This window comes from Nycticebus coucang, chromosome 16, assembly GCF_027406575.1.
Source record: "Nycticebus coucang isolate mNycCou1 chromosome 16, mNycCou1.pri, whole genome shotgun sequence".
Lineage (NCBI taxonomy): Eukaryota > Metazoa > Chordata > Mammalia > Primates > Lorisidae > Nycticebus > Nycticebus coucang.
Genome location: NC_069795.1, coordinates 91,087,218 through 91,108,566, shown reverse-complemented (window position 1 = coordinate 91,108,566; position 21,349 = coordinate 91,087,218). Strand labels below are relative to the sequence as shown.

The 21,349-nt window shown below is 39.3% G+C and overlaps 1 protein-coding gene and 1 non-coding gene across 7 annotated transcripts in view; both read right to left on the bottom strand.

Moving 5' to 3' along the window:
• Nucleotides 1-5,768: 5,768 nt before the first annotated feature.
• The window catches only part of LAMP3 (lysosomal associated membrane protein 3), a 37,981-nt gene continuing 22,400 nt past the window's right edge, over nucleotides 5,769-21,349 (bottom strand). The window contains exons 6-7 of one of the 6 annotated variants that reach the window (XR_008374996.1): nucleotides 7,327-7,591; nucleotides 5,769-6,196 (exon numbers count right to left, since the gene is read on the bottom strand). Coding sequence is in view for 4 of the 6 variants with exons in the window: in XM_053565821.1 (XP_053421796.1) it covers nucleotides 20,581-20,726 (146 nt within the window). In the remaining 2 variants the exon portion in view is untranslated. Of the gene's footprint in view, nucleotides 7,592-19,928; nucleotides 20,794-21,349 lie in introns of those variants that run through there. The other 5 variants (XR_008374997.1, XM_053565822.1, XM_053565823.1 and 2 more) reach the window with 5 other exon arrangements.
• LOC128568348 (U4 spliceosomal RNA) lies at nucleotides 7,977-8,117 on the bottom strand. Its single transcript, XR_008375142.1, has one exon. It is a non-coding gene; the product is annotated as a U4 spliceosomal RNA (small nuclear RNA).

Here is a 21,349-nt window from a genome sequence, read left to right as displayed (position 1 = left end):
TGAAAATAAAATAAAAAATTTGAAAATTAAAAAAAAAAATAAATAAAAATAAATAGAGATGGGGTCTCATTCTGTTGCTCAAGCTGATCTTCACCTCCTAGGCTCAGTGATCCTCACACCTTGGCCTCCCCTTTTGCTGGGATTACAGGCATGAGCCGTTGCGCTCAGCACATACTCAAGTTATTTCATCAAATGCTGGTCTACATGATGCTATGAAGATATTTCATAGGTGTGGTTAACATTTACAATCGGCTGACTTTAAGTAAAGGAGATTTCCCTTGATAAAGTGGGTAGCCCTTATCAAGTCATTAAAGGCTTTAGATCAGTTTTTCAAACTTTTTTTTATCTCACAGCACACTTGAACCTATAATTAAACTTCCACAGCACGCTTCAATTATGTTAATCAAAAAAAGAGTAAAAAAAAAAAAGAATATATTTACTATGCTTTGAACTTCTTTCAAAAATAATTTATGATCTTAAAACTTTTTCACAGCACAGTTAAAATCCTCTCGTGGTACATTGTGCAGCACACGGGTTGAAAATCACTGTTCTAGAGCAAAACCAGAGGTTTTACAGAGAAAAAGTAATTCTGCCTCAAGACTATGGTATTTATTCCTGAGTGAGATTCCAGACTTAAATATATATATATATGCGGAAGTATATATAAAGAGAGAGAGAGAGAGATGATGATGATAGATAGATAGAGAGATGATGATGATAGAGAGAGAGATGATGATAGACAGAGAGAGAGATCTCCTCTTGGTTCTGTTTCTCTGGAGATTTCTGACTGATACAGTCTATATTCAGGGAATTGGAGGAGAGCAGACAAAACAGCAAAGAAAAAAAAAGGAGGGATGAATAGTAGGAAGGAGAGATTTTGGAATGTGATGAATCAGAGGACACAGATGAGAGTTTCAAGGAAATCTTGAGAGAATTGATGGAAGCTAGAAGAGCCTTCTGTCTTTTTTTTTTTGAGACAGAGTCTCACTATGTCACCTTCAGTAGAGTGCTGTGGCTCACGGCAACTTCAAATTCCTGGGCTTAAGTGATTCTCTTGCCTCAGCCTCCCGAGTAGCTGGGACTACAGGCGCCTGCCACAACGCCTGGCTATTTTTTTGGTTGTAGTTGTCATTGTTGTTTGCCGGGCCAGGGCTGAATTCCAACCCACAGCTCCGGTGCATGTGGCTGGTGCTGTGACCACTGTGCTACAGGTGCCCAGTCAACCAAGATCCTTCTGTCTTGAAAGATTTCTCTTGTTAATCTTGTGCTCAGGTCTAACACCTCATAATCAAAGCTTATGCCTTTGGATTAGGATAATTTCTTTTGACGAAATCCAAGTGGCCTGAGAAGGATAAAATGTAACTCTGTAGTCAGTTACTAACATATGGTAATAAACTAATAAGATATGGGAGGATTGGCTGAAGCAAGCTGGTGTAAGGTTGTTGGCATGGTGGAAATATAAGAAAATTAGAACAATACGTGGGCACTTAACAAGAAAGTTTACCTGGACAGCCACAGGTAATAACTGGATAGCAAGGGGGGTTTTGTAATTTGACAACAGAGCTTATTGCATAATTTTATTCACAGCCAGGCTTCCTATTAATGCAAAACCAGTTAAGTTAAAAGCAAAATAAAATAAAACTACCTGCAATCTCGTCTTCATGCTTCCCAATATTTGTCCAAAATTGGAGTTTGCTTAGAACCCACCAATGTGGGGATGGAGGAACTTGATAAAGGGAGGGACTAGGGTCTTAGAAAATGAAACTCTTCTTTCCTAGGCAGAGATTACCCTTCCATAGCTAAGCTTTTTTTTACGTGGTGAGCAGAGGGAAATCTCTCAGTGAATCATGCTAGAGAATGAAGAGCTTTGGGTCAGGGAGGACTGGCTTATGTCTCTGCATCGTTAGACTTTTCAGGCTTTCCAATGGGCAGTGGACTCCAAACAGGAGTCAAGAGGGAGGACTCACTGGGATCCAGGACTCTAGGAACCCGGAAAGCTGTGTGAGAACACAGGTGGGGCAGATTGGGGAGGTGGTGGGGGCCCGTCCTGGCCACTTGCCTTAAGGAAATGTGAAACCTTGACACCAGCCCTGTACAGCAATGGGCTGACACCCAGGCTCCGTGCTGGCAGACTTTTGGCACCAGGGGATGGGAGGCTGCACCCCTGGGGCAGGGTTGGAAGCAGGCTGGAAAGGGCCCTGCTCTCTCCCCCCTTTGCATAGATTCCTATGCAGACAGTTTTAAAGTATGTCCTCTGGAATTTATTTATCTGAGTTCCTCACTGAGGGAAAAACACAAGTTCCTTACCACTATAATGTTTCACAGAACTTGCTCAAGTTTCTTTTTTATAATTTCAAATTAATATAAGGGTACATGTGATTACATTTGTTAGAAGAAGTCTGAGCTGTATTTGAGTCCTTCACCCAGGAGGTGTGCCATATACCCCTGTATTGTATCCATTAGGTGGGGCTTACTGGGCCCCCCTACCCCCTTCTACACTCCTCTTCTTGAATTTAATTGTCTTTTTCCTCCTGGGTGGGCCTGTAATTGTCTATCTGCTAGTTTCAAATTAGTATTGAGTACATGGGATGCTGTTTTTCCATTCTTGAGATACTGTACTAAGGAGAATTGTTCTTCAGCTCCATCCAGGTAAATGCAAAAGACAAGCAGTCTCCATCTTTTTAATGGCTGAATAGTATTACATGATGCACATATACCACAGTTTATCAATCCATTCATGGGTTGATGGGCCCTTAGGTTGTTTCCACATCTTTACAATTTTTTTTTTTTTTTTTTGAGACAGAGTCTCACTATGTCATCCTCGGTAGAGTGCTATGGTGTCATAGCTCACAGCAACCTCAAACTCTTGGGCTTAAGCGATCTCTTGCCTCAGCCTCCCAAGTAGCTGGGATTACCGGTGCCTGCCACAATGCCTGGCTATTTTTTTGTTGCAGTTGTCATTGATGTTTCGCTGGCCTGGGCCGGGTCCAAACCCGCCATCTTCGGTGTATGTGGCTGGTGCAGTAACCACTGTGCTACGGGCGCCAAGCCAACACATCTTTGCAATTGTGAACTGAGCTGCAACTAACATTTGAGTACAAATGTCCTTATGGTAAAAATGATTTTTTTTTCTTCTGGGTAGATACCTACTAATGAAATTGTGGGATCAGATGGAAGGTCTACTTTTAGCTATTTGAGAATTTTCCATAGTTTGTTCCAAAAAGCTGTATTAGTTTGCAATCCCACCAACAGTGTATAAATGTTCTCTTCTCCTCACACCCTTGCCAACATCTTCAGCTTTTTGACTTTGTGATGTGGGCTATTCTCACTGGTGTTCGGTGACATCTGAAGGTGGTTTTTATTTGCCTTTCTCCGATGCTTAGGGACGATGAGCTTTTTTTCATGTGTTTGTTGGCCATTCTTCTGTCTTCTTGGGAGAAGGTTCTGTTCATGTTTCTTGCCCAGTGATAAATGGGGCAAATCTTTTCTTGTTGATTAGTTTGAGTTTTCTGTAGATTCTAGTTATTAGCCCTGTGTGAGACTTGTAACATGCAAATATCTTCTCCCATTCTGAAGATGGTCTATTTGAATTGTTTGTTGTGTCCTTAGCTGTGCAGAAGCTTTCAGGCTTGATAAGGCCCCATTTGTTTATTTTTGATGCCGCTGCAATTGTCAATGAGGTCTTTTTCAGAAAATCTTTCCCCAGATTTCTTTTGAACAGATCAAAGCAAGGAACTAGAAAGAAATACAAAGTATGAAGGGTATTCTTAAGTAGTTCCTTTTGGGTAGATGGTCACAAATCTTAAGGTGGGTATAAACTGTTTTAAGCTGCCTTACTTATCTTATAATACCATTTGGTTAATTGTAATGCTGAAGTCCCAGTCCTATGGGAAGAGAGAGAGCTCTGAGTCACTTTTCAGAAAGGAATTGTGGCTCCATAAACAGCCAGGCAGTGTGTATATTACTCTTGGAAGAACTCCTGCTGCCTTCTGGGAGTGAGCACCTGAGGCTTCCTGTCTGCCTGGGAGTGAGAGCCCTGTGCAAATAACCTCTAATAAACTCATCTAACTTGCCAAGCTGAGGTTATCTAAGCCATTCTTTTGGCTCTTGGCACTATCTCAGTTTTGAGGGAGGTTTTTTACACCATACTGGGATTTTCCTGAAACATCCCCCAAAGTAAACCCATAATTCTGCCATGTGTACCTTGATAGTAGAGACGTGTTGGTAACCAGCATCCAAGATGTCTCCAACAATCCCTCCCTCTCTTGGTGCTGTGGTTTGAATGTGTCCCCAAAGGTCAACATTAAGTGTGTTGGAAACTTAATCCCCAATACAACAGTGTTGAGGGGGGGACCATTAAGAGGTGATTAGGTCATGAGCACGCTGTCTTCACGAATGGGTTAATACTGTTCTCATGGAGTGAGTCTGTCATAAAAGTGAGTTTGGCCCCTGCTCTTCTCTCACCATGTGATACCTTGCACTATGTTATAATGTAGCAAGAAGGCCTTTACCAGATGTGACCCCTCCAATTGGACTCCCAGTCTCCAGAACTATTGAGCCAAATAAAATTTTATTATTAGCTGGGGCCTGGTCACTCAACCTGTACTCCTAGCACTTTGGGAAGCTGAGGCAGGTGGATCACTTGAACTCAGGAATTCCAGATCAGCCTGAGCAAGAGTGAGACTCCATCGCTACAAAAAAAAAAAAAAGAAGAAGAGAAAGAAAGAAAAAGAAAAACTAGCTGGGTGTTGTGGTGGGCTCTTGTAGTCTCAACTACTTGGGAGGCTGAGGCAAGAGGATCGCTTGAGCCCAGGAGTTTGAGGTTGCTGTGAGCTATGTCACCACAGCACTCTACCCAGGGTGACAAAATGAGACACTGTCTCAAAAACAAACAAACAACAAACTTTATTATTTGTAAATTACCTAGTCTTTCTAACTCAACTTCTCTTCACACCCTTGTGTGGCACCCTCCCACACTATGTGACCAACAGAAAAGAGGGAGGTGAGGGTATGCCACTTTTGTGATTAGGTGAATAAAGATACTGCAGCTCCCATCTTGGCCTCTCTCTCAGATCACTATAGATAATAAAACAGGATCTCTTGGTTTTTGTTTTTGAGACTTAAGCTGTCGCCCTGGGTAGAATGCCATGACATCACAGCTCACAGCAACCTCCAACTCCTGGGCTCAAGTGATTCTTTTGCCTCAGCCTCCCAAGTAGATGGGACTACAGGCACCTGCCACAGTGCCTGCTATTTTTTGGTTGCAGCCATCATTGTTGTTTGGCAGGCCTGGGCTGGATTTGAACCAGCCAGCTCTGGTGTATATGGCTGGCGCCTTAGCCACTTGAGCTACAGGCACCAAGCCAAACAGGGCCTGTTCTTATTCATCTCAAGCTGAATGTCTTGAGTGTCTGGCATTTAATAAATCCTTAATCAATGTTGGCAGAACAAATGAATGGACAAAATTGTGGCAGTTCTTAAGTAAACTAGTAATGTAGTTGGTCAGCCAATCTGACCTAGAGTCGAGAGATTTACTTTGTAACTTTAATGTGGTTCATGGTCTCAGGAATTCAGTTTTTCCCATACAGGGTCTTCCTGCCTAGCAATAATGTGGCAATGGAGACTAGAATAAAATAATTTATAGAAAGATGATTAACTTATTGATTCAAGCAACAATCTCAATATCAAAGGCCTACTAATACAATTGCAAACAAAAGTTTATTCAGTGCAAAAAGAATTATAAGAAATAAATGATATGAATGAAATTACAAAATAACTTTTTATTACAAAAACTTTTAATACAATTCAATATTCTATTAAAACTAATATCAGGACCTTGCCAACCTACTGATTCATAGGAGACAAATTAGAAAAGTCAAATAGTTTCTAGGTTGACTTGAATTATTCCTTTAGTAAAGAATACTAGGGTTATGTGGTCTTTTCTGTTAATATCCTGACTTAGATCCTTTCTTTAGCAGCAAAGTGCAGCAGGAATAAAATTCTTGGCAGGCTGCTCTACAGAGTGAAGTGAACAATAGAAAATGTGGATGCTAGCCAGGCATTGTGGCGGGCGCCTGTAGTCCCAGCTACTCGGGAGGCTGAGGCAAGAGAATCGCTTAAGCCCAGGAGTTGGAGGTTGCTGTGAGCCGTGTGAGGCCACGGCACTCTACCGAGGGCCATAGGTGAGACTCTGTCTCTACAAAAAAAAAAAAAAAAAAAAATGTGGATGTAAAAGTGCAGAAGCAGCAAGTTACCACAAGAGGGGGAACTGCATTAAAGAGAGAAAGGTTTGTTAGCAGTTCAATTTCTCTAACCTTAAAGAAATAAAAATATTGTGAAAAAAAGTATTCCATGCCTTCATCTTTAGAGCCACAGTTAAACAATCCCATAAAAATAAGAAACTGAATAATATTTTACAGAGCCCTCATTCTCCTTCAGGGAAGTGGAGGATTTACTAAGGCCTCTTGGACTGTCCGCAGAGTTCCCTTTTTGTCTACCTACCCTAATGGTTAATGATTCTGGGTAAACCCATTTGTCCTATAAAGTGTGAGGCGTCAGGCAGCTCATGGTGTCATTGTTCTTGTAGGCAACCTGGTGTTGTGAGAAGGGCAAAGACCTTGGTACCAGGCCAACAGGACTTCAGATTCTGGCTCTGCCTCCATTTTGGTGGATGAGAGTTAAGTGAGTTGATTCCCTTGAGTCTGAGTTTGCTTGTGCAGAAGGTGTGATGATTAAATGGGATGTATGTTGGGTGCTTCACCTAGTGCTTGGCTCTTACATAGTCAATAACCAAAGACCATTATTATGGTTTCCTGCTTATTGTGTTGTCATAGGGAGCTCACTCTTAGCCTGGTGATCCTAGAGGAGGAGTCCTCGAGCTAAAAAGTATAAACTAATTTGTTCTTTTTTTTTGGTTTCCACTATCAAAAACTTAGACAACTAGAGATATTCTTTTGATAATTAAAAAAAGAATTAAAGTGGTGGCGGAACCATGCCAGGCATACGTAATCACAAAAACCTAGAGAGTAAAAGCACCAAAAGTCCATGTGATAGACAAAACAAAGGCAGTTATAAAAATGAAAAACATCAAGGGTAAAATAAAATCTTCAATGCAAACGCAGGTAGCATTAATTATGATTAATATGTGGTTGATAATCAGAGGTGTATGCGTGCCATTTCACATGTTAACTCAGCATATCTCAAATGTTGCCTTTGAGTTAAAATACTCTGAAGGAAACTAGAAAATACTTGTAAACGGACCATAAAATGCACAAAAAGTATTTAGAAACTGATGTGCTGCCTGAACGTAAATCACAAATGGCTTACTCAGTTTTAGTGGAAGATGATGGTTTGCACTGTTCAAAGGACCCACCCTCCAAGGGAAGTTCCCCATATCCATCCTGGAGATGATGAAAGAATTCTCCAGCTCCGTTATTTTCATTTCCTCTGGACACCACTTAGATTCTCTGGTATCCAGATGATTGACACTTCAGGCGGATTCTATAGACACCCATGCCCACAAGGAAGAGACCAACCACGGTGGCCCCAATCACGGGAAGCACGATTGTGTAGTCAGACGAGCACTCATCCACTAAGAAAAAACAAATACAATATAGCTGGTAAGGTTTGGTGATGACAGACCAGAAGGCAGGCTAGAATGGAAAGAAGATGAGCTTTGGAGTCATACAAATCCAGGCTTGACTTTAAATCTATCATGGACTTAGCTGTGTGACCTTGGCAATTTACCCTTTCAATTGCCTCATTTATAAAGTAATCAAATAATATGTAAGATTGTTGGAGGATTAAATAAAATAACCTTATCTTCTTAGCAATTAACAATTGTTAATTTCCTGAACTTAGAAAAAGTCATTCTAGGTGTGCTTCCTGCAACGTGGGATGTATCTACATCAAAGAGAGCATTTGTATGACTAGATTACAGACGCGCTTCCATTTTTTTTTTTTTAATTTGTATTCAGTCTCCATAGAGACCATCAAAAATTGCCAGTGCCGACTACATTGCAAGTTATCATGGCGGGGTATTGGGAAAAGTTTTCAATTAGCAATAATCGCGCCTCAGATAAACCTCATTGGCTACGATACTGTCACTGAGCAAAGCTACGGATGCTCCTTCAAAAACATGTGATGTTTATTTTTTAAGACATTTTTGTTACCCCTGAGGTTTCTTGGATTATGTTTAGCTAATATTAGAAAACAGACTAAATGATTCATGAGAGTTTAAAAGTGAGAGATTGTAAACGTGTCAAAACTGTTTTTTTCTTTATTTCATTAAAGAGATTACTTAATTCATTTAAAGGGTAATTGATTGGGTTAGAGATGAACCAATCTTGACAGGAAAAAGACAGATAAAGGGGAACTCCATAAAATACTCAATATAATGAAGAGTTGGGGAGAAAAGAACAAATAAATGGAGAACTATATCCATATTTCATTTATGGATAGCTAAAAAGATATATGCATGTGGTCCTTGTATGAACCAACATTGAAATTATGTTTTGAACCAAGGAAATTATTAACTCAATTCTGTGTACATTAGATCCAAGAAAAAAAAAGGATCAGAAGAAGTCAGAGGAGAGGTAATGGAAAACAGGTTCCAGGAATAAGAAAATTTATACAAGAAAGAAATTGTGCTTGGCAGCGGACAATATTTACGTAATTGTAATAATGTATACCTTACTGATTAAACCAAAAAATGCCAGTATAATCATAAATCATTATCTGCCATAGCAGAAAGTCTAAAACTAAGTTAAGAAATATCAGGCAAGGCAGTGTAGCTCAGTGGTTACGGTGCTGGCCACATACATCGGGGCTGGTGGGTTGGAACCCCACCCAGCCTGCTAAACAACAATGGCAACTACAACAACAAAAAATAGCCGGGTGTTGTGGCGGGCACCTGTAGTCCCAGCTACTTGGGAGGCTGAGGCAAGAGAATCACCTAAGCCCAAGAGTTTGAGGTTGCTGTGAGAAGTGACGCCTCAGTACTCTACCCAGGGCAACATACTGATACTCTGTCTTGAAAAAAAAAAAAAAAAGAAATATCATGATATGCTTTTTATATTTTAGAGTTATGGATCTAGCTACCAGAAGAAATTGTTAAACTTAGTTAAAAGTATTTTGTCTCTCAGGGGCAAGACAGGGAAATGTTGCTTTTCATGATAAGCCCTTTTGGAGTATACGATACTTCTGTTACTTACATACATTATATTTCTAAAATGAAAAAGAATTTGGACAAACAAAGAAATTAATATGAGTTGAAAAATGCAAACAAGTTAAAACAAAATGTAAAGCACATATCTATTGACCCAGCAATTCCAAATTTAGGAATTTTTATTAAAGATAGACACACAACTATACAAAGATATTTTACAGTAATGTTAATTTTATGAGAGATGATTTAAATAGCCACCAAAAATTTAAAGTTATATTTATATAATATAATATAACATAGCTATTTTAAAAAATGCTTTTCAGGCTGGGGGCCTGTTGTTCAGTGGTTAGGGCATCGGGGTTGGTGGCTTTGAACCCAGCCTGGACCTGCTAAAAAAGCAAACAAACAAACAACATAGCCAGGTGTTGTGACGGGCGCCTATAGTCCCAGCTACTCTGGAGGCTGAGGCAAGAGAATCACCTAAGCCCAAGAGCTGGAGGTTGCTATAAGCTGTGACGCCACGGCACCCTACTGAGGGGGACAAAGTGAGACTCTGTCTCTAAAAAAAAAAAATGCTTTTCAATTCTTTATGTAGAAACTAAAAATACATAAATAAAAAGAAAAAATAGATTGTGGTAGGTATCAATGTGGTATAATACCAGTTTCCTAAGACCTATGAAGTGTCACATGAACTCAAACAAATGTGCCTGTGTGGCCCGGACAGATGCAGCAACTGCTGGGAGAAGCAGCAGGAGGAAAGTAGAGGTCAACTGTTACTGTCGGCATGGTTTTGTACACTATGAAATTATTTCATTTAACATTATTTAAAATTTTTTAAATGCAGATGAAGAAGAAGTAAGAAGAGTAATTATCTTATCTCCACATTTCTGCTATGAATCAGCCAGTCAGGCATCTGCATCCTCTGTGAACGTATGCACGTGCATGCTTAGTGCAAAAATCCTTCTACTTTTAATAAGTGATCTGTGCTCATTATAAATAATTAAAATAATCAAGAAAAGCACAAGTAAAAAAGCAAAACCCAATAATCCCCAAACCAGAAACCTAGAAATTGTTATTGCTAACATGGGAAACATTATCTCAGGCATCTTCCTTATACAGATAAACGGGTAGACATATAAATAGAAGTATATTCTTATTAAGATGTGAACGTACAAGTGCTATTTTATTAAAGTTGTTAATTTCAGGGAAGATAGCGGCCGAGTAACAGCTTCCTTGCATCTGGGCACTGTGAGTCTGGGGAGATAAGACTCCAGGCATCTCTGGCTGGTGGGATCTGCCTATCATCACCCCTTTGAGGATACAGGGAGTCAGTGAGAGACTTCTGGACCCCAAGATGAGGACAAAAACAGTGGAAAACTGGCAAGTAATCGTGTGTGTTCGATCGGTCTAATCCCACCGACAGCTGTAAGTGCAGTAGCACCGAGACTGCAAACCGGAAAGGCCTTACCTGTGAACTGTTTTGGTGTTTTTGGACTTGGCACTCAGTTGAACTGCCTTGGGGAGAGCTTGAGCGGGAGTGCGGAGAACTTTGGGCATTGTCTGGGGCCCCAGACTGAGCCGCTGAGCCAGACGGAGCTAATAGCGTTTGGCTGTGGGCCGCAGGGAGCCATTGTGAGAGAACTGCAACAACAACGTCTGCCCTAGGGGTTGCAGAGCAAGGATTGGGCGGGACCTAGTAACCTAGTGACTGAGCAGCCTAAAGGCGGGGTCTGAGCCGCCTTACAGCCCTAACCTCAGGGGCAGAGTGAGACCATTTTTGGCACACTGGGTAAGTGGATAGCCACTTCACCAGTGATTCCAGTGACAAGCACTTTCCTGGGAAAGCTTCTGCTTAGCAAGTTTAGAAGCTTAAAGTGCCTTTAAATAGGGCTGAAGAGAGACTTAGGGTGTCTACCCTGTGGGGTTTGAGAAATCAGCGGAGGCCTCCAGTTGTATCAGTATTGTAATTAACATCTCATACCCCAGAAGACCACCTGTTGCCCAGACAATATTCAACAAGATATATATACTGCTTTGTTTTGGGTTGTTTTTTGTTTGTTTGTTTGTTTTTTCTTTATTTTGATGTTGCTGTTGTTGTTTTGTTTTTTAATTTCAACCTTTTCCATACAGATTTTCTTTTCTTTCTCCAGTTTTCTAGTATAAATACAATTTCTCATTGCTGCCTTTTCCAATAACTAGAACTTCAATTTTGCTAGTGTTTCTACCACTATTATTTGGTTTTTCACCCAATCTTATCCCGTAAAGTTTTCTGTTTCCTTGTTTTGGTTTGATTTATAGCATTTTTGTCTTTCCTCTCTACTTGGTGGAGGTGGGGTACTGTGTCTGATCAGGTTAGCAAAGAGTTGATGACCTCAAGGGAACCACGCAACCGGGCACCCACAGAGGTTGGGATTTTTAAAGGTTGTGTCAAAGTACTCTACTGTACACCTATATTGCTCTGTCTCCCTCTTTCTGTGCCTCTCTTCTTTTAGTAAATATTCCTTTTACCCACCCCCTCTCCTTTCTCTATTTTCTTTTCATTCTTTCCTTCTTTCTTTCATCCCTTGTTGCTTTTCAAACTTCTCATCCTTCTGGTCCTATACCAAAAGGACTCATCAAAACCTTAGTCCACAGGCATGGGAACTTAAAGAGCAAGAGGAAGGGAAAGGAAAATTAGGGCAAGGAAACAGATAAAAGAAATCACTCATGAGGAAGAATCAGCAGAAAACTCCAGGCAACATGAAGAACGAGTCCAGAACAACCCCTCCAAGGGACCATGAGGTAGCTACTGCAGAGGATTCCACCAATAAAGAAATGTTAGGAATGACAGAAAGGGAATTTAGAATACACATGATGAAAACAGTGAAGGAAATGATGGAAACAATGAAGGAAACTGCTAATAGAGTGGAAAATAACCAAAAGGAAATCCAAAAACAGAATCAAATAAGAGATGAATGATATGAAGAATATAGAAAGGATATAGCAGAGCTGAAGGAACTGAAGCAGTCAATTAGGGAACTTAAAGATGTAATGGAAAGTATCAGCAACGAGTTAGACCATGCAGAAGAAAGAATTTCAGAGGTAGAAGAAAAAGTCGTTGAAATAACTCAGATAGTAAAAGAGGCAGAAAAGAAGAGAGAAAGCAGAATGTTCACTGTCAGAATTATGAGACCTTATGAAGCATTCCAACATACGAGTTGTAGGAATCCCAGAAGGGGAAGAATTATGGGACCTTATGAAGCGTTCCAACATATGAGTTATAGGAATCCCAGAAGGGGCAGAAGAATGCCCCAGAGGAATGGAAGCCATACTAGAGAATATTATAAAAAAAAATTTCCCAAATATCACCAAAGATTCTGACACACTGCTTTCAGAGGGATATCGGACTCCAGGTCACTTCAACTCTAACCGAGCTTCTCCACATTGTGATGAACCTGTCCAAAGTCAAGACAAAAGAAAAGATTTTGCAAGCTGCCAGAAGTAAGCGCCAGTTGACCTACAGGGGCAAATCCATCAGAGTGACTGCAGACTTCTCTAATGAAACTTTCCAAGCAAGAAGACAATGGTCATCTAATCTACTTAAACAGAAAAATTTCCAGCCCACAATTCTGTACCCTGCTAAGCTAAGCTTTAAAATTGACAGAGAAATCAAATCATTTATGGATATACAAACATTGAGAAAATTTGCCTCAACAAGACCAGCTCTACAGCAAATACTTCAACCTGTTCTACACACTGAGCAGCAAAGTAAGAACTCAGAAATTAAAGGACAGAACCTAACCTCCATACTGATGCAACAGATAAAACTAAGCAATGGACTCTCACAAAATAAGATGAATAGAACACTATCACACTTATCAATTATCTCAATAAATGTTAATGGCTTGAAATCCCCACTGAAGAGACATAGATTAGCTGACTGGATTAAAAAACACAAGCCATCCATTTGCTGTCTGCAAGAAACACACCTGGCTTCAAAAGACAAATTAAAGCTCCGAGTCAAGGGTTGGAAGACAATTTTTCAGGCAAATGGAATTCAGAAGAAAAGAGGAGTTGTAATCTTATTTTCAGATACATGTGGATTTAAAGCAACTAAAGTCAAAAAAGACAAAGATGGTCACTTTATATTGGTCAAGGGAAAAATACAACAAGAAGATGTTTCAATTCTAAATATTTATGCACCCAATTTAAATGCTCCCAGATTCTTAAAACAGACCTTACTCAGTCTGAGCAATATGATATCTGAGAATACCATAATAACAGGGGACTTTAACACACCTCTTACAGAGCTGGACAGATCCTCTAAACAGAAATTAAACAAAGATATAAGAGATTTAAATGAGACCCTAGAACAACTGTGCTTGATAGATGCATATAGAACACTCCATCCCAAAGATAAAGAATACACATTCTTCTCATCACCCCATGGAACATTCTCCAAAATTGATCATATCCTGGGACACAAAACAAATATCAACAGAATCAAAAGAATTGAAATTTTACCTTGTATCTTCTCAGACCATAAGGCACTAAGGATGGACCTCAACTCTAAAAAAAACGTTCAACCCCATACAAAGACATGGAAATTAAACAATCTTCTGTTGAATAACAGATGGGTGCAGGAATAAATAAAACAGGCAATTATTAACTTCCTTGAGGATAACAACAATGAAGACACAAGCTACCAAAACCTTTGGGATACTGCAAAAGCAGTTTTGAGAGGAAAATTTATCACTTTAGATGCCTACATTCGAAAAACAGAAAGAGAGCACATCAACAAACTCACAAGCCATCTTATGGAGTTGGAAAAAGAAGAACAATCTAAGCCTAATGTCAGTAGAAGAAAAGAAATATCCAAAATCAAATCAGAGATCAATGAAATTGAAAACAAAAGAATCATTCAGAAAATTAATGAAACAAGGAGTTGGTTTTTTGAAAAAATAAATAAAATAGATAAACCATTGGCCAGACTAATGAGAAGTAGTAAAGTAAAATCTCTAGTAACCTCAATCAGAAATGATAAAGGGGAAATAACAACTGATCCCACAGAGATACAAGAGATCATCTCTGAATACTACCAGAAACTCTATGCCCAGAAATTTGACAATGTGAAGGAAATGGATCAATATTTGGAATCACACCCTCTCCCTAGACTTAGCCAGGAAGAAATAGAGCTCCTGAACAGACCAATTTCAAGCACTGAGATTAAAGAAACAATAAAAAATCTTCCAACCAAAAAATGCCCTGGTCCAGATGGCTTTACTCCAGAATTCTATCAAACCTTCAAGGAAGAGCTTATTCCTGTATTGCAGAAATTATTCCAAAAAATTGAGGAAGAAAGAATCTTCCCCAACACATTCTATGAAGCAAACATCACCCTGATACCAAAACCAGGAAAAGACCCAACCAAAAAGGGGAATTTCAGACCCATCTCAGTCATGAATATAGATGCAAAAATTCTCAACAAAATCCTAGCCAATAGATTACAGCTTATCATCAAAAAAGTCATACGTCATGATCAAGTAGGTTTCATCCCAGGGATGCAAGGCTTGTTTAACATACGCAAGTCCATAAACATTATCCACCATATTAACAGAGGCAAAAATAAAGATCATATGATCCTCTCAATAGATGTAGAAAAAGCATTTGATAAAATCCAGCATCCTTTTCTAATTAGAACACTGAAGAGTATAGGTATAGGTGGCACATTTCTAAAACTGATTGAAGCTATCTATGACAAACCCACAGCTAATATTTTAGTAAATGGAGTAAAATTGAAAGCTTTTCCTCTTAGAACTGGACCCAGACAAGGTGGTCCTCTGTCACCTTTACTTTTCAACATAGTGCTGGAAGTTCTAGCCAATACAATTAGGCAAGACAAGGAAATAAAGGGAATCCAAATGGGAGCAGAGGAGGTCAAACTCTCCCTCTTTGCTGATGACATGATCTTAGACAATCCCAAAGACTCAAACACAAGACTCCTAGAAGTCATCAAAAAATACAGTAATGTTTCAGGATATAAAATCAATGTCCACAAGTCAGTAGCCTTTTTATATGCCAATAACAGTCAAGATGAGAAGCTAATTAAGGACACAACTCCCTTCACCATTGCTTCAAAGAAAATGAAATACCTAGGAATATACTTAACAAAGGAGGTGAAGGACCTCTATAAAGAAAATTATGAAATCTTCAGAAAGGAAATAGCAGAGGATTTTAACAAATGGAAGAACACACCATGCTTATGGATGGGCAGAATCAACATTGTTAAAATATCTATACTTCCCAAAGCAATCTACCTATTCAATGTCATTTCTATCAAAATACCAATATAGTACTTTCAAGATTTGGAAAAAATGATTCTGCGTTTTGTATGGAACCAGAAAAAAACCTGTATAGCTAAGGCAGTTCTTAGTAATAAAAATAAAGCTGGGGGCATCAGCATACCAGATTTTAGTCTGTACTACAAAGCCATAGTGGTCAAGACAGCATGGTACTGGCACAAAAATAGAGACATAGACACTTGGAATCGAATAGAAAACCAAGAAATGAAAGTAACATCTTAACAACCACCTAATCTTCGATAAACCAAACAAGAACATACCTTGGGGGAAAGACTCCCTATTCAATAAATGGTGTTGGGAGAACTGGATATCCACATGTAAAAGACTGAAACTGGTCCCACACCTTTCCCCACTCACAAAAATTGATTCAAAAAATCCTTTTATCATAAGGACACTTGTACTAGACTGTTTATTGCAGCTCAATTTACAATCGCCAAAATGTGGAAAGAGCCTAAATGCCCACCAACCCAGGAATGGATTAACAAGCTGTGGTATATGTATACCATGGAATACTATTCAGCTATTAAAAAAAATGGAGACTTTAAATCCTTCATATTAACCTGGATGGAAGTGGAAGACATTATTCTTAGTAAAGCATCACAAGAATGGAGAAGCATGAATCCTATGTACTCAATTTTGATATGAGGACAGTTGATGACAATTAAGGTCATGGGGTGGAGGAAAAGCAGAGAGAGGGAATTCCCGGAGGGAGGGGGTTGGGGCCTTGGTATGTGCCACACCTTCTGGGGCAAGACATGATTGCAAGAGGGACTTTACCTAACAAATGCAATCAGTGTAACCTGGCTTATTGTCCCCTCAATGAATCCCCAATAATTAAAAAAAAAAAAGTTGTTAATTTCAGTTTTGCTAGGAGTTAAAACTAAAATGAAACTGAGGGAATTATTGCCTGTCAGTGTTTATTCAGCAGAGAAAGCATTGTTTCATAAAGGTTCCAAAAAGAGATTATGAAGTTCACATTAAACACATTAAAAATACATGAAGAGGTTATAAAATAAATTGGAGGTGTGTGTTCTCTAAACTCTGTTTCCAGTTTAAACATTATCTGTTGATACTGTTTTAGAAGATTAGCACAAACCAATTCTCTTCCATTTCCCCTCTCTCCAACTGCAAATTTTGAATAGTTGTATTGCTATTGTTAACATTGTCCAGGGTTGGGCGGCGCCTGTGGCTCAAGGAGTAGGGCGCTGGTCCCATATGCCGGAGGTGGTAGGTTCACACCCAGCCCCAGCCAAAAACCACACACACACACACACACACACACACACACACAAAAAAAAAAAAAACATTGTCCAGGATTTATAACACTTTGATGCTATTTGATAATTATCATTCCCCTAGCTTTTAAAAAATGCATTTTGAATATATAACACATCCATATGATTTAAAGGTGAAAAAAATAATGATACTATAGGGGTGGTACCTGTGGCTCAAGGAGTAGGGCGCTGGCCCCAGGTACCAGAGGTGGCGGGTTCAAACCCAATCCTAGCCAAAAACTGCAAAAAAAAAAGATACTGTACATCGAGAAGTTTCACTTCCACCCTTGCCCTCTCTTCTCAGTTCCCCTATCCCCATTAGATAACTACTTTTCTTAGTTCTCATATATATTTCTGATGTTTATTTATGCAAATAGAAACACAAATGAGTATTTTTAAATTTCCTCCTTTTCTCACTTTTCACATCTTATACAGACACACACAGCATCCTCATTCTTTCTGTAGCTGTATCATATTCCATTGTGGGATGTCTCATAGTTTTTTATTCTGATCCTAATTGATGGATGCTTGGATTGTTTTCAATTTTTTTGTTATTAAAAATAATGCTATAATGAATAACCATGTAAAAATATAATTTTATGTATTAGAAGGTGTATGTGTTTCCAAATCGATAATTGCTTAGTATTTTTATATTTAAATGAATAAAACATTCAGTATCCTTCTTTTTATTTTATTTATTTTTACTGTGATTTGTCTATCCCCGAAGGTTGTTTGCTTATTTCCTTGTTTATATTGTGACTTATCTCCTATCTCATTAAATGGCATTGCCAAGCAATATTTTTAAGAAGAACTTGGTGGTACTGTATCCTTTGAATTATTTCATGGTTGAGAATATCTGCCTATTGTCTTTATACTTAAATAGTATTTTGGGGTTAAATTTTCTTTCCCTTAGGACATTATAGACCTGTGGACATTATAGTCCAAAGTTTTTTGTCTTTAAATGTTATTGCAAAGAAATTTGAGATGACCTTTCATTTTCTCGCTTTATAGGTGATTTTCTTTCGTCTTTTTTTTCCATAAAGGCGTAAAAAGTTATTTCTATATGAAATTCTATAGCTTACTTTAGATATATCTCAGTGTTAAAATTTCTATATTAATTATTTTCTGGGACACACTGTGCTTTTGCAACCCCAGCTTCAATTGTTTATCTTCAGGAAATTCCCTTAATTCTTCAGCTGTGATTCATTCTATTTTTCTTTCAGAGGTACCACTTACCCTTAAGTTGGATGGTCTGAATAGCTTCTATCTCTTGTTTCCCTATGATGCTTTAATCATTACAGTTTGTCTGTACTTACTGTGATTATTTCCTGCTCTGTCTAAAAATAATGTAATTTCAGCTCTACATTTTATGCATCTTACTGTTTATATGTATTATGCAATGGTGTTAAAACCAATGCTGCCAATACCTTGACCTTGGATTGCTAGCCTCTAGAGCTGTGAGGAGATATATATATATATATATATATATATACACACACATATTATATATACACATATATACACATTTCTATCATTTATAGCATCTGGTCTGTGGTACTTAGGTATGACAGACTTAGCAAATAAATATACCTTCCCTCATAATAATTTTATTTTGTGGTATTATTTTTCTGTATTTTTGCATAGAGGTCATGCAATTTGTTCTCATTTTGCTCTTTTGGGCATATCAGTCCATAAATTCACGTTCCTGTGATACCATTTGGGTAAATTATCACCTTTCTTAATTATATCTGAGATCAGTTAATGTTTCCCTTTTTTGTAGCCTGGGAACGAGCTATAGCCTGGAGAGATCCACCGATCCTAACATTCACTCTTCCTAGTCTTCCTGGGAGCCACTTTTTCTTTTCCTCCAGACGTAGTAATGGAAGTTAAGAGTTAATAGGATTTTTTTTCTGTCATCATAGGCTCCTTAGGGTGGATGTGTGTTGTGTAGGTGGGGGCACTGGCCAGGAGCCCAGCTCTGCTGCCCTCTGCTGTCCTCCACAGAAAGGGGCAGGACCATGAGGAAATCACACAGCCAAGCATTTATCTATGGCCATTCCGATGGAACCTTTGCTCTTTTGTGGTTACTGGAGTGTTAATTTAAACTAATTTTAAAGACAGTTGGTGTTGGTAGTGGGGGGAATGAGTAACAGAAGTCCAAGCAGTAGCTACCACCCAAAAGAACTCTTTGAAGATAGTAGGAAGGGAAATTAAATTTAGGTGAACTGTGATATTCCTCTGCTCTTGACTTTAAATTCTGCTGCTTCTTTCCAACTTCAATGGGAGAAATGTCCACACACTAGAAGATTAACTATAAGTTAGTTGTTCTGCGGGATGGTTAATGGCCCAGCGAATAAACACCTTTTCCAGTGCCTTTAACCCCTGGGGATTCCTGGGAGTCTGAGCAGGTGCCTAATTGAGGGTGGAAGGGAAAGGAGGTGGTAGTTCTCTAAAGCCAAGCACTTGCTGTTAGGATTGAATCACTTTAGGGAACACCAGGTCCTCACAACCCACGTTTTCATCAACATCTCCCGACCAGCATTTCCCGACAGTCTTCGGGGCTCTTAATGCTCTCTTAAAGCTGCCAAGAGCCCTTCCCACCCTCTCACTTCTAAGAAACTGCAGGGTGAGCTAGCACATTTTCTAGAGAAGCAGTCATTTTAGAGCTGTTACCAAATTTCATAAGCTTCATGTTAAAAATAATGAATGGCACCTCTGGAAAATGTAGACAAAGAGAGCTTTCTGTCACTGAAATCCGTTGAGAACATCTGGAAGTCTAACTATCTACCTTTTCTCTGAACTCAAACCCTAAATTCTCAGATTTAAACTATTAATGTAATACAAGACCATGAATAACATTCTAACCCATGTTTTAATGAAATTTTTTCCTCTAGGTGTTCATTGGTTTATAATTTTTTTATGAATGTTTGCAGAAAAGGAAAGTGGCTCATGACCTATGTACATCTGCCTTACCATGCTTGCCATTTCTGGTTGTTTTAATGCTCTGCTTACCTCCCCTCCTACAAAGGCCCAAATTAACACATTTATAAAGATAGAACAGCACCAAAGAAAAAGAGACTAATCAGAAAAAAGTGTTCAGAAGGCAGACAACAAATAAGTTGAAGGAATTGGAGAAGTAACATTTATTGAGCCTCTTTTGTCTGCTGAGATCTTTGGCATGTGCTTTACATTCAGAAAGTGAAATGTCAGACAGTTTAAATTTATTTGTTAATACATTACAATAGTGTGGACTATATAGTTTTTTAAATAATAGTATACTAAGACCATTTATAATTTAAGTAGATCAGAAATTGGGTAAAATCTAGGAGTTTAAAACTTTGTAATCTATTTTGAAATGAATTTCTTTAATATTTTTTCAAAAACTAAAAATTGAGACCCTTAAAAATGTATAAGAAAATCATTGCAGTCTGAAAATGTCTTCCCACAATTGTCTCTTCAAGCAAACTGCTCTGACATAATCAGAGTCAGATTCTGACTCTCAAGCCACAGAAAGTCCCGGAGCTATGTCTCTGACTACTACCTCTAGTTTTCCTTCAAAGCCAGCTCCGGTGTACCCAGGTGTGGCAAATAGTGGTGAAGCTCATCTGAGGGGCCTCCGCAAGGCAGCAAGAGGGAAGAGGGGTGGAGGGTGCCCCTTCCCGGCCCTCTGGTGGAAACCTAGTTTTCTGAGCAGCTTGAGGGTGCAACAGGCATGGAGAGAGGTAATCCTTTCACCAGGCTGAATGTGAAGCCAGAGTTCCCATGGCCTTAAACTCACGCATTTTGAAGAAAGTGGGTTTTACATGTGCTCGTACCCTCTACTGGGCCTCTTTCTGGCCACCAGACATGCGGTTAGCAATACGACAAGCAGTCCCGTGATACTCAGGCCCATGGCCACAGGGATTTCTCTCCTGTTTCTGTCACTGAAGCATTCATCCGCTGTAACTGAAGTCAGAGTGACAGGTGTTACGTGCTGGCCACAGTTGCTGGGAATGACACTACCCCAGTCTGCCTGTTTCACAGAGAAGGAAACTGAACGAGAGACCGGGAAGCTGGGCCTCCCTGCTGCTGCCTCGAGTACCAGGGAGAGAACACATTAAAACTGTGGGTTTGAAACTTGTAGTGCTGGCGATTACTGAGGAGTTTATGAAAGAGTGGATCCCTGGCCCACACCCAAGAAATTATAATTTGGTGGGTCTGATGCCTGGGGATTCTGATGCTGCTGGGGGCGGATCCAACTTTAAGAAAATCAGAGTCAGGTTCTGACCCTCAAGCCACAGAAAGCCCTGGAGCCATATTCTCCAGAAACAGGGTTCTACACAAAATTACAGTCAGAACTTTCTATTCAAACTTCCTAAAGGGGTTGCTCAGACGGCAAAATCAAGGGCAAAAAGAAAGGACAGCAAGAAACCAAAACTATTGCTGGCTCCAGAATTTTAGGGGAGGTAAGAACATAAGAGTGGAGTCCACTGTGTGGGACAGCCATTCTCCTTACAAGGCTCTGCTGTGCACCGTGGAGTCCCCCACAGTGCTTTGAGCCTTTAAATGCCACCCATTGGTTTTGGTTT